The following is a 12,710-nucleotide window of genomic DNA, read 5'->3' as shown; positions in this document are numbered from 1 at the left end:
CCACCTAGTATTAATTCAACTGAAGGTGGGATTTAAACTCAGGATCTGAGGATCCCAAGCCCACCACCCTAACTAACCATTAAGGCATGGGGAATATTGGTTGAAAATTTCACCATGATCGGTTACATGGTCTCGCAGCCAGTCGTGTTGGACAAAAAGCCTTATCCGATCAACGCGGATCTCGAAAGACGTGATCAGCCACCTATTTTGAATTTAATTTGAGAAAGAAGATGTCGTGGTTCAGGTGTCTGATCGAAGCGGGGCGGCTTCGTTTTTTATTTTCACCATAGAAGCAACTACTCATGTAGAATGTTTTTTGTGATAACTATAATGTCATAAGTCATGTGGTGTGGCAGCCATTTTGGAAAAAAAGGAAAAACTTTAGACCGCTGTATCTCCAAAACCGCTCCATCAAAAAAATTGAAACTTGGCACATGTGAAGTACTCTGCACAGGAAACAAGTGTGATTTATTGATGATGTCATATGTGACTTCATTATGACATCATAATTGCACATGTCAAAAGCTTTATTCAATTTTTTTGGCTCGTTTTCCTGACGCTGATCCTGCTCACCAGATTCTCTCAGCGAGGGAGTCTCATGAGTGGAGGAGGCCAGTGGGCCGACCACATGCCTCATGGTTGCAGCAGGTTGACCATCATCTCAAGGAGATGGGGATGGGCCTGGCATCTGCCTGGGGGATGGCCAAACGGAGGCCCTGGAGTACAGGCGGAAAGTGGACGCAGCAACGCGCTGTTCTGGCACATGCTCCCAGACCTGACCTGACCTGTACTCATGTCGTTGCATGTACTTCTGTGCTCTGCCTGGAATACAGGCATCATTCCAACTGACTGGAAGAGGGGGCTTGTTATCCCTCTCTGGAAAGGGAAGGCTGATCGCCAGAACTGCAACAACGACCGAGTGATGATGCAACTCTCAGTGCCGGGCAAGGTCTTTGCTCGGATAATTCTTGATTGGATTCGCCACCATCTGCTTGAGCACCAGCACCCAGAGCAGTCAGCCTTCACACCAAAGAGGTCAATGATTGACCATATCCTTGCCCTCTGAGGCCTCACCGAACGCAGACGAGACTTTCGGCAGGGGCTGCTCGCTGCCGATGTTGATATCTGCAAAGCATTCGATTCAGTGAATCAGGATGCCCTCTGGAGGATTCTTGGTCTTCGTGAGGTGACAACAAAACTGATCAATCGGATGTCTGAACTATACTCTGGTATTGAGAGTGCTATGAGATGTGGTGGTACCATCTCCGACTTATTTCCAGTTGTTACTGGAGTTCGTCAGGGTGTGTACTGGCCTCCAAACTTTTCAGTGGTTGGACGGACTGGATTCTGGGGAGGTCTTTGGAGAGATCAAGCTGCGGTGCATCATTTGGGAATGTCAAGATCTCTGACCTTGATTTTTCACATGATGCAGTCATCTTTGTGGAGACTCTGGATATCCTTTCGGGGGCCTTCAAGGTGCTGAATGAGGAGTCAGAGCCACTGGGATTATGGGTTTCCTCGGTCCAGTGGCATACCGAAGGTATGGCAGGTATGGCACATGCCCTGGGCGCCACTTGAAGGGGGGCGCCACTGAGCAGGACTCTGTCTCTGTCAAGAATGGAATATTGAAGTTGAAAGACGTCAGAGGCGAAAGAAACGAATGGCTGATGAGAACTCGAGAGACGCTGAGTTAACAGCCAAGGAGAAAATGGAAAGAGTCATGAAGGGAACACTCGACAGTATTCACAGGGAAATGGATGAAAGGTTCGCTCGTTTGCACGACACTCACTCCAAGTTTGGGTTCCTTCTCAATGACGAGAGACTGTGTTACGGCACCGACAGTAACGACCTAAAGAAGAAGTGCGAAAATTTGGGCGACTTCTACAGCTCTGATATTGATGGACAGCAGCTATATGAAGAAATTTTGGATTGCAGAATGTTGCTACCAAGTCGGGCCAACATGAAAATATCAAGACCTGAAGAGCTTCTCAAATTTATTGTTCAGTATGAAGATGAGAGAGTCTTCCCCGATCTTCGCATTGCTATTCAGATAATGCTAACCATCGCAGTTTCCATCGCCAGCTGTGAGAGATCACTCAGCAAGTTAAAACTAATACTTTCATATTTGAGAGCCTCCATGGGTCAAGGCAGACTCTGTGATCTTGCTCTGCTTTGTGTAGAAAGAGAAGAAACTGACAAAAACTGACTTTGAGCACATCCTAGACCAATTTAGATCAGTGAAAGCAAGGAAGGTGCAGTTGTAATTTTCATGTAGTGCCATGATTTGTTTATTTAAAGATTAACGAGCTTGGATTGTATTTTTCAGCTGATATTATGATAAAGTTATCGAAAAGATGGATGTGAGATGTTTGGACAGGGGCGCAATTTCAGTGTTTGCCATAGGCACTATTTTCCGGAGATACGCCCCTGCCTGGGTCAAAACTTAGATCCAGGTTTTCAATGACATCTTGGATGCTGCTATCTTGTCTGTGCCTGTTTATGGTGAGGACGTTGAGGTCACGGAGAGATTCGCCTACCTTAGCAGTGATAGTCATGTCTCTGCTGGCTGTGAGCCAGAGGTCAATAGACATCTGGGTCAAGCCTGGGGAATTGTGGATTCACTGGATCATGGGGTGTGGCGCTGTCAGTACCTGTGCAGGATGAAGAAAGTCTGAGTTTTCAGGTCCTTGGTGCTTCCAGTCTTGCTCTTAAGATGTGAGACTTCGAGTCTCACCAGGGATCTGAGACAGCAACTTAATTCCTTTGGTACAAGGTCTCTTCGGAGAATCCCTGGCTATCGCTGGTAGGACTTTGTGTCCAAAGAGCGGTTGCTGAGAGAGACTCAAATGAGATAGTCCATGAGTATCAGCTGTGGCTGTATGGACATGTGGCTCTTTTTCATGACACTGATCCTGCTCAACATCTTCTCTCACTGAGGGATCCTTGTGAGTGGAGGAGGCCAATGGGCTCACCATATTCCTCGTGGTTTCAACAGTTTGATCAGCATCTCAAGGAGATGGGGATGGACCAGGCATCTGCCTGGGGGATGGCCAGATGGAGGCCCCTGGAGTACCGGTGTAAAGCGGATGCAGCGACACGCTGCTCCGGCACATGCTCCCATACCTGACCTGACCTGAAATTAAGATGTAGGAAGGTGGGTGGGATGGCACAAATGGGATTGAAACGAGCATGTGGGGGGGGGGGCAGAAGTGGAGGGCAGGGAATGCAGAAGGAAGAGAATGAAGGAAAACTCTGGCAATACAAACGAAAATGGCACTCCATGGAGTGCATACCTCCAACAAGCTGAAAAGTTTATGTTTTGTATCGGCCGGATCTGCATGTGGACCTGAACCAAAATCTAATCGGCTTGTTCTTGTCATCTAAGCAACTCATCCACCAAGCTTTGTCCGAATGGACTCTTCACGTTTTGAGATATCGTGCTGTATATCACTTTTGTCCCCATCTCTCAATGGTGAAGAATCACTTAGGAAATTAAAAAAAAATTATCGTATCTGGATCTGGATCCAGATCTTCACTAAAATCTCATCAATAAGTCCTTGTCACACACCCAACCTCTCCACCAAGTTTTGTTTGAATTTGTCCGTAACTTTGTGAGATATCCTGCTCACAAACAGACAGAAGAAGACGGGCAGAGACAGACAGACAGATAGACAGACAAACAAACAAACAAGGCTGAGTTATTGGCATCTCCCATGATGAGGCTGAGTCTTTGGGCCTCTCACTCTCTCACCGCAGGTTGGTCGGTGGTCTTTCTGTCTTCTACCATCTCCTCTCCAGCCTCGCCCCCCCTGCTCTCTCTGCGATTTGTCCCCATCACATTTCCGCAGGGCGCTCAAGGTCCGCCAACAACCCCCTACTGGTAAAACTACCAAAATCACGAATCACTGCTCACCTTCACTCTTTCATTCCTCTTTTTCCCCACTTTTGGAATAAACTCCATCACTTTGTCCAATCCCATTCTTCCCTCCAGGCCTTCAAAAACAGCTGTTCACCACCACCTCTTATAATCCCCCATCCAAATCCTCGATCTTTTCTTCCCCCAACAATCCACCCAAGCCCACCTCCTTCAAATTCCCTGCTTTCCTTCCTGAAAGTCCCTGTAATGTCCATCTTGTATTCCGCATGTTTCCCATCCCTCTCCCTTCCACAGATCTCCTAACATCTCTGTTCCCCACTGTTTTGTCCTTCCCACTCCCTCCCCTCTTATCTCATGCCTCCCCTTGCTGTACGCTGTGTGTTAGCTCTCATACGACCCTCGCCAAGGTATACAAAAAAAAAAAAAACACAGACAGGGGTGAAAACAACTTCAATCCACCTTCGGTTTCAAAGGTGATAATGCAGTAGAAATGAATAATTATCTAAAACAAAGCACGGTTCTTACTTTCGTGGCAGCGTGAGCCAGTAAAGCCAAGATCACAGGCACAGGAGAAGTTTGCACCAGGAAGGCTTACACAGTGGCCATGCTGCCCACAGACCGTGGACGAGACAATGGTAACTGGCCCATTGCCTGAGGGAACGACCAATGTGCAGCTGTCAATAACTGTGGGAGAAGAATATGGTATGGGTATTCATCTGGCACGACAAAGCTCACCAAGCATGTAATGTAGTTAGCACGACCAAGAACCCCCTCAACAGACACTCAAGGTTAGAATCACCTTTGCAGGAAGCAGACTGGCACCGATCATGTGGGACAGAACAATTCTTCCCTTCATAGTCGTCTGAGCATCGGCACACATAGTCACCTCCCAGAGGAGAGCACAGGCCACCATTTTGGCAAGGATTTGGTTCACAAAGATCTACTTCCTGAAGGCAACAAGATGATAACGGTGGGTGAGGTGGAGAGTCTATGACTTAGTCTTTGACTAAATAGGCCTGGTATGCAGGTTTTTAAAGTCGGAGGCTGTGATTTCATGGAAAATATGCTATTACATTTCATATGCAAGTTTGCACAGCAGCACTTTTAATATTTTATCCTCTATCTCACAGATTTCTTTGTGCTGCATTAGATGCTGGGACATCAGAGTCAATAAAACAATGAACCATTCGTGTTCTCAACTACCTTGCTCTGCACTCTCTCAAAAAATAAAGGGGGCGGGGGGGAGAAAGAGGGAGAGAGAGAGGAGGCAGGTGTAGGTTGAGAGGGGGGAGGGATGCAGAAATCAAGTACATGATCAAATACCAAGACTTCAAGCATGAAGGGAAAAGATCCTGGAAGCTGAAGAATGCCAAAGTTGGACCAATGATGACGAAGAAGCTCACAGAGATATTATTAACCATCCCGAGGAATATAACCACAAATAAACTACAGTTGGAAGCCGTGCTGGGCTCAGTGACGATCCTGAAGAGCACCCTTGGCACAAAACTTTGAAAACAAAACTTCACAGCTTGATCCATGAAACGTGATCCCTTACCGAAATGAAGGTGGATACTTGGAGCCCACCCTGGGAGGACTCCATTCCACATTCTGAAACCCACATATGTAGATACCAAAAACCAACAAACAACACACACACACACACACACACACACACACACACACACACACACACACACACACACACACACACACACACACACACACACACACCAAGTTCCGTTGTGATAACACAGTGTATATAATATATATTATATACGTACACACATAAAATACATAGAAACGGCAAACACAAAGATTGACCTTGAGGCAGACTTCTTTGAAAGAGGAATTCAAGTGGAAAATTAGCAAAATTCAATTGAAAAATGTACATATCAAGGCACAAAAATGTCGATCTATGCTCTATGGAGTCTGTGCCTTCACAGCCAGATCATGGCAAACACCTGGTCGGATGGACCTCATCGTTTATATATCTGTATCGATATTGAAGAGAGGGGTGGATTATATGAAAAGGAGATCGCACAAAAAGGTAAAACAAAATGATGTCCTGTAAGAATAAAATTGCACATTTTCAGCGGATGAGACACCTCCCGGGGCACCAACTGCACGGCACCGCGGGACCCAACACAGGCGGAAACGTAGTCTGTCTAATCGATGTTCCATTGAGAACATGGGTACTTTTACCGAAATAAACAACCAAGCATATACTAGTATACACATATACATACTATACTATATATATATATATATATATATATATATATATATATATACATACATACATATATATATATATATATATATATATATATACATATACATACATGTACACACACGATACCGGCGTAGTGGCGTGTGCCTGTAATCCGGCTACTCGGAGGCTTGGGTTGGAGGATCGCTTGAGGACGGGAGTTCTGTGCTGGGCCGCGTTATGAGAGGGTGTAGGGCAGCCCGGAATCATGGCGAAACCCAATCCTTATCCCTGTGTCGTAAGAGGCGACCAGGGTTGCGTCAGGAAGGGCATCCGGCGTAAAACCTGTGCCAAATCACTATGCGGATCATAACGGATGATCCGCTGTGGCGACCCCTAACGGGAGCAGCCGAAAGACGAACAACAACATACATGTACACACACGAGTGGGGTGTGCTTACACATTGTGTAGGAATACAAACCGTGCTTCTGCATTGTCTTGGGTCACTCACCTGCATTTGATTTTTCATTTATTTATTTTCAGTTTTTTGTGTATTGTCATTTATGGATGTTGTCCAATGATTCTGTCAATTCTTCAGGTGTACCGGCTTCAATGTCCATCGACAAGCAAAATTTCAGCTTTCTACATCACCCGCAAGGTACCGATCATCTTTAATATCAGTCAGTGAGTGAGTCAGTGATAAAAAGAGTTTTATATATTAGATATTAGCAAATATAACCCGTCGCTTCGCTGAATGAAACATGAGGGGGGGGGGGGGGAGGGGGAGAGAAAGAGAGAGGGGGGAGGGGAAGGATAGAGGATGAGGGAGAGAGAAGGGAGGGAGAGGGAGGGAGGGAGAAGGGAGGGAAGGGAGGGAGAGAGAAGGGAGGGAAGGGAGGGAGAGAGGAAGGAGGAAAGGTGGAGAGGGGGAGAGGGAGAGGGGTCAGAGAGAGGGAAAGGGGTAGGGGTGTGAGAGAAGAGGGTAGGGGTTGCAGAGAGAGTGGGGTCAGGTAGAGAGAGAGATAGGGGTGGGAGGGAGAGGGGTAGGAGTGTGAGAGAGGAGGGTAGGGGTTGCAGAGAGAGTGGGGTCAGGTAGAGAGAGATAGGGGTGGGAGGGAGAGGGGTAGGAGAGAGAGAGGGGTAGGAGAGAGAGAGGGGTAGGAGAGAGAGAGGGGTAGGAGAGAGAGAGGGGTAGGAGAGAGAGAGGGGTAGGAGAGAGAGAGGGGTAGGAGAGAGAGAGGGGTAGGAGAGAGAGAGGGGTAGGAGAGAGAGAGGGGTAGGAGAGAGAGAGGGGTAGGAGAGAGAGAGGGGTAGGAGAGAGAGAGGGGTAGGAGAGAGAGAGAGGGGTAGGAGAGAGAGAGGGGTAGGAGAGAGAGAGGGGTAGGAGAGAGAGAGGGGTAGGAGAGAGAGAGGGGTAGGAGAGAGAGAGGGGTAGGAGAGAGAGAGGGGTAGGAGAGAGAGAGGGGTAGGAGAGAGAGAGGGGTAGGAGAGAGAGAGGGTAGGAGAGAGAGAGGGGTAGGAGAGAGAGAGGGGTAGGAGAGAGAGAGGGGTAGGAGAGAGAGAGGGGTAGGAGAGAGAGAGGGGTAGGAGAGAGAGAGGGGTAGGAGAGAGAGAGGGGTAGGAGAGAGAGAGGGGTAGGAGAGAGAGAGGGGTAGGAGAGAGAGAGGGGTAGGAGAGAGAGAGGGGTAGGAGAGAGAGAGGGGGTAGGAGAGAGAGAGGGGGTAGGAGAGAGAGAGGGGTAGGAGAGAGAGAGGGGTAGGAGAGAGAGAGAGGGGTAGGAGAGAGAGAGGGGTAGGAGAGAGAGAGGGGTAGGAGAGAGAGAGGGGTAGGAGAGAGAGAGAGAGAGAGAGAGAGAGAGAGAGAGAGAGAGAGAGAGAGAGAGAGAGAGAGAGAGAGAGAGAGAGAGAGAGGTGAGAGAGGCAGAGGGATGAGAGGGAGAAAGAGGGGGTGAGGGAATGGGAGGGGAAGGAGAGAGGGGAAGGGGGAAGATGCGGAGGCAGAGAGAGGGAGAGGAGAGGGGAGGATTCTGGCAGATGTGATGCCCAGTTTAACATCCATCCAAAAGACGGCACATACATTGATGAATCACCCTGCCTGTGAAACTTCTGGGTGACACTTTATAGCTGAGTCGGGATTCCAACTCTGGCGAGACAGCTTAGAGTGAGCATGCGTACACCTCAGATATCCTGCTGTGATCTGGCGATTCATTGCTGTTAGGGGAAGGGGAGCGTGAGGAAAGGGGGAGGTCGTGTGAGGGGAGGGGAGAAGAAGGCAGTGTGAAGAGAGGGGAAGGCTGCATGAGGGGAGGGCAGGGCTGCGTGAGGGGAAGGGAAGGCAACACGAGTAGGGGGGAAGGCAGCACAACAGAGGGCAGTGTAAGGGGAGGGGCGAAAGCAATGTGAGGGGAGGGAGGCAGCGTGAGGGAAAGAGGAGGGAACAGGAAGGAAATGGGAAAACAGCATGAGGGGAGGGAATGGGAAAGGCAGTGTGAGGGGAGGGAAAGGCAGCGTGAGGGGAAGGGAAAGGCAGCGTGAGGGGAGGGAAAGGGAGCGTGAGGGGAGGCAAAGGGAGCGTGAGGGGAGGGAAAGGGAGCGTGAGGGGAGGGAAAGGCAGCGTGAGGGGAGGGAAAGGCAGGGTGAGGGGAAGGGAAAGGCAGCGTGAGGGGAGGGAAAGGGAGCGTGGGGGAGGGAAAGGGAGCGTGAGGGGAGGGGAAAGGCAGCGTGAGGAGAGGGAAAGGGAGCGTGAGGGGAGGGAAAGGGAGCGTGAGGGGAGGGAAAGGGAGCATGAGGGGAGGGAAAGGGAGCGTGAGGGGAGGGAAAGGGAGCGTGAGGGGAAGGGAAAGGGAGCGTGAGGGAAGGGGAAAGGCAGCGTGAGGGGAGGGAAAGGGAGCGTGAGGCGAGGAAAAGGGAGCGTGAGGGGAGGGAAAGGCAGCGTGAGGGGAGGGAAAGGCAGCGTGAGGGGAGGGAAAGGGAGCGTGAGGGGAGGGAAAGGGAGCGTGAGGGGAGCGAAGGGCAGCGTGAGGGGAGGGAAAGGCAGCGTGAGGGGAGGGAAAGGCAGCGTGAGGGGAGGGAAAGGCGGCGTCAGGGGAGGGAAAGGCAGCGTGAGGGGAGGAAAAGGCAGCGTGAGGGGAGGGAAAGGCAGCGTGAGGGGACGGAAAGGCAGTGTGAGGGGAGGGAAAGGCAGCGTGAGGGGAAGTGAAAGGCAGCATGAGGGGAGAGAAAGGCAGTGTGAGGGGAGGGAAAGGGAGCGTGAGGGCAGCGGAAGGGAAGGCAGCGTGAGGGGAGGGCAAGGGAGGGCAAGGTAAGGCAGTGTGAGGGGAGGGAAAGGGAGCGTGAGGGCAGCGGAAGGGAAGGCAGCGTGAGGGGAGGGCAAGGGAGGGCAAGGTAAGGCAGTGTGAGGGGAGGGTCCGTCCGGACATAACCACCATCTGGAGCTAACCACCATTCAGACATAACCACCATCCAGACACATCCAGCGATGACCACCATCTGGACATAACTACCATCCGGACATAACCACTGTCCAGACACATGCATAGATAACCACCATCCGGACATAACCACCATCCAGACACGTCCAGAGATAACCATCGTCCAAACATAACCACCATCCAGACACATCCGGAGATGACCACCATCTGGACATAACCACTGTCTAGGCATGTGCATAGATAACCACCATCCGGACATAACCACCATCCAGACACATCCGGAGATAACCATCGTCCAAACATAACCACCATCCAGACACATCCGGAGATGACCATCATCTGGACATAACCACCATCCAGACATAACCACTGTCCAGGCATGTGCATAGATAACCACCATCCAGACACATCCGTAGATAACAACCTTCTGGACATAACCACCGTGAATCCTTCCATCCACTGGGACCATTCCCTATACAGAGCGTTTGTGCTGCTTAAATAGTCTCCTTGGTATTGGGCACAAACATGGACAGGTCGCCACTCCGACACAGACAAGTTTGGAAATAATTACCATCTGGACACGTGTGGAGATAACCACTGTCTGGGCATAACTACCGTCCAGACACATCTTGAGACAGAGAGAGAGGAGAGAGGAGAGAGGAGAGAGGAGAGAGGAGAGAGGAGAGAGGAGAGAGGAGAGAGGAGAGAGGAGAGAGGAGAGAGGAGAGAGGAGAGAGGAGAGAGGAGAGAGGAGAGAGGAGAGAGGGGAGAGGGGAGAGAGAGAGAGACAGAGACAGAGACAGAGACAGAGAGAGAGAGAGAGAGAGAGAGAGAGAGAGAGAGAGAGATAGATAGAGAGAGAGAGAGAGAGAGAGAGAGAGAGAGAGAGAGAGAGAGAGAGAGAGAGAGAGAGAGAGAGAGAGAGAGAGAGAGAGAGAGAGAGAGAGAGAGAGAGAGAGAGAGAGAGAGAGAGAGAGAGAGAGAGAGAGAGAGAGAACAGGAGGGAGGGAGATAGGGGGAGAGAAGGAGAGAGAGGGAGAGAGATAGGGGGGAGAGATGTGGGAAGAGGGTGCTGCACTGTCTTAGGAGGAGTGGAGCGAAGATGGGACAAAGGGAGGGAGGGGTGGGGTTAGGGGAGTTAGTAGAGAGAATAGGTCATGCTTTATGAACAAAACACACACACATGGGGTTCGTGTGGGTTCGGGCATGGGGAAAACACAAACAATTCCAATGGATATACCAATCTCAAACCCTCTAAGGCGCCAGGTACACACACACACACACACACACACACACACACACACACACACACACACACACAGACACACACCATGTGATGGGTGGAAAGAATTTGCTTCTGAAATTCAGAAAACACATTCATATGGCGAACGGCTTGGAAATCGGGTGTTATCTATCTGTACTAATAAAAAGCAAGGTGTGTGTGCATGTGTGTGTGTGTGTGTGTGTGTGTGTGTGTGTGTGTGTGTGTGTGTGTGTGTGTGTGTGTGTGTGTGTGTGTGCACATATGGGGTTTCAGAATGTGGAATTGAGTCCTCCCAGGGTGGGCTCAAAGTATCCACCTTCATTTCGGTAAGGGGTCACGATTCATGGACTGAGCTGGGAAGTTTTCTGTTTTCAAAGTTTTGTGCCGAGGGTTCTCTTCAGGATCGTTACTGAGCCCAGAACGGCTTCCAACTGTAGTTTGTTTGTTGTGATATTCCCAGGGATGATTTTTAATTTCTCTGTGAGGTTCTTCTTCATCATTCTCATGAGGTACTTCATCATCACTGGTACAACTATGGCATTCTTTAGCTTCCAGGATCTTTTCACTTCATGCTTGATGTCTTGATATTTGGTCATTTTCGTGATTTCTGCATTGTTAGTCCAAAATCACTGGTATAAGCACCTCAATTATCAATGCCTTCTTCGCATTTTTTGCACCTAAGTGTGATATCTGGTCGCAATGCTTTGTTTTCGATGTTCACGCCCGATGGGATCATGAGGTCGTATGTGAGCGGTACGTCAATGTTTTCAGTGATTGCTTTTGGTTCATTTTCCCACAAATTTTCAGGAACTGGAATATCAAGGATTTTGCAGATGTCAGGTCAGGTCAGGTATGGGAGCATGCATCTGAGCAGGGCGTCACTGTGTCGACTTTCCGCCGGTACTCTAAGGGCCTCCATCTCGCCATCCCCCAGGTGGATGCCTGGCCCATCCCCATCTCCTTGAGATGTTAATCAACCTGCTGCAACCAAGAGGAACGTGGTTGGCCCATTAGCCTCCTCCACTCACGAGGCTCTGTCACTGAGAGAATCTGTTGAGCAGGATCAGCATCATGAAAAGGAGCCACACGTTCCTGCAGCCAGAGCTGACACTCACGGAATATGCAGGTAACAAATCTCATTTGAGTCTCTCTCAGATACCGCTCGTTGGACAAAAAGTCCGACCAGCGACAGCCAAGGATTCTCCGAAGAGACCTGGTACCAAAGGAATTAAGATTTCATCTCAGATCTCAGGTCAGAGTCCAAGTCTCACATCCATAGAGCAAGCCCGGAAGCACCAACGACCTGAAGACTCGGACTTTCATCCTCTCGCACAGGTACTGGCAACACCACACCGCATGATCCAGTGAATCCATGACTCCCCAGGCCCGACCCAGACGTCTATTGAGCTCTTGCTCACAGCCAGCAGAGACATGAATATCACTGCCAAGGTAAGTGAATCTCTCTATGACCTCAACATCCTCGCCACAAACAGGTACAGACAGGATAGCAGCATCCAAGATGTCACTGAAAGCCTGGATCTTAGTTTTGACCCAGGAAACTCGTAATCCCAGCAGTTCTGACTCCTCATTCAGCACCTCTAGCCCCCCAAAATGATATTTAGAGTCTCTGCAAAGATGACTGCATCATCTGCGAAATCAAGGAAAGAGATCTTGACATTACCAAACGATGCACCGCACCTTGATCTCTACGACATCCTCCCCAAAACCCAGTCCATACAAGTGCTAAAAAGTGTCGGGGCCAGCACACACCCCTGATAAACTCCAGTAACAACTGAAAATAAGTCAGAGATGGCATCACCACATCTCACAGCACTCTCAGTACCAGTGTATAGTTCAGACATCAGATTGATCAGTTTTGTTGGCACCCCACGAAGAACAAAAATCCTCCAAAGGACATACCGATTCACT

At 49.6% G+C, this 12,710-nt stretch overlaps 1 protein-coding gene across 1 annotated transcript in view; it reads right to left on the bottom strand.

Moving 5' to 3' along the window:
• Positions 1-12,710, bottom strand: part of LOC147019901 (protein jagged-2-like) — a 150,275-nt gene that overhangs the window by 31,990 nt on the left and 105,575 nt on the right. Inside the window, exons 13-14 of the mRNA XM_085894735.1 lie at positions 4,677-4,824; positions 4,403-4,561 (exon numbers count right to left, since the gene is read on the bottom strand). Coding sequence (XP_085750861.1) covers positions 4,403-4,561; positions 4,677-4,824 — 307 coding nt within the window. The remainder of the gene's footprint in view (positions 1-4,402; positions 4,562-4,676; positions 4,825-12,710) is intronic.

This window comes from Eptatretus burgeri, chromosome 9 (assembly GCF_056783735.1).
Source record: "Eptatretus burgeri isolate ZD-2024b chromosome 9, Ebu_testis_v1, whole genome shotgun sequence".
NCBI classification, from domain to species: domain Eukaryota; kingdom Metazoa; phylum Chordata; class Myxini; order Myxiniformes; family Myxinidae; genus Eptatretus; species Eptatretus burgeri.
Note: the sequence above shows the minus strand (reverse complement) of the source record. Positions and strands in the feature narration are given on the sequence as shown.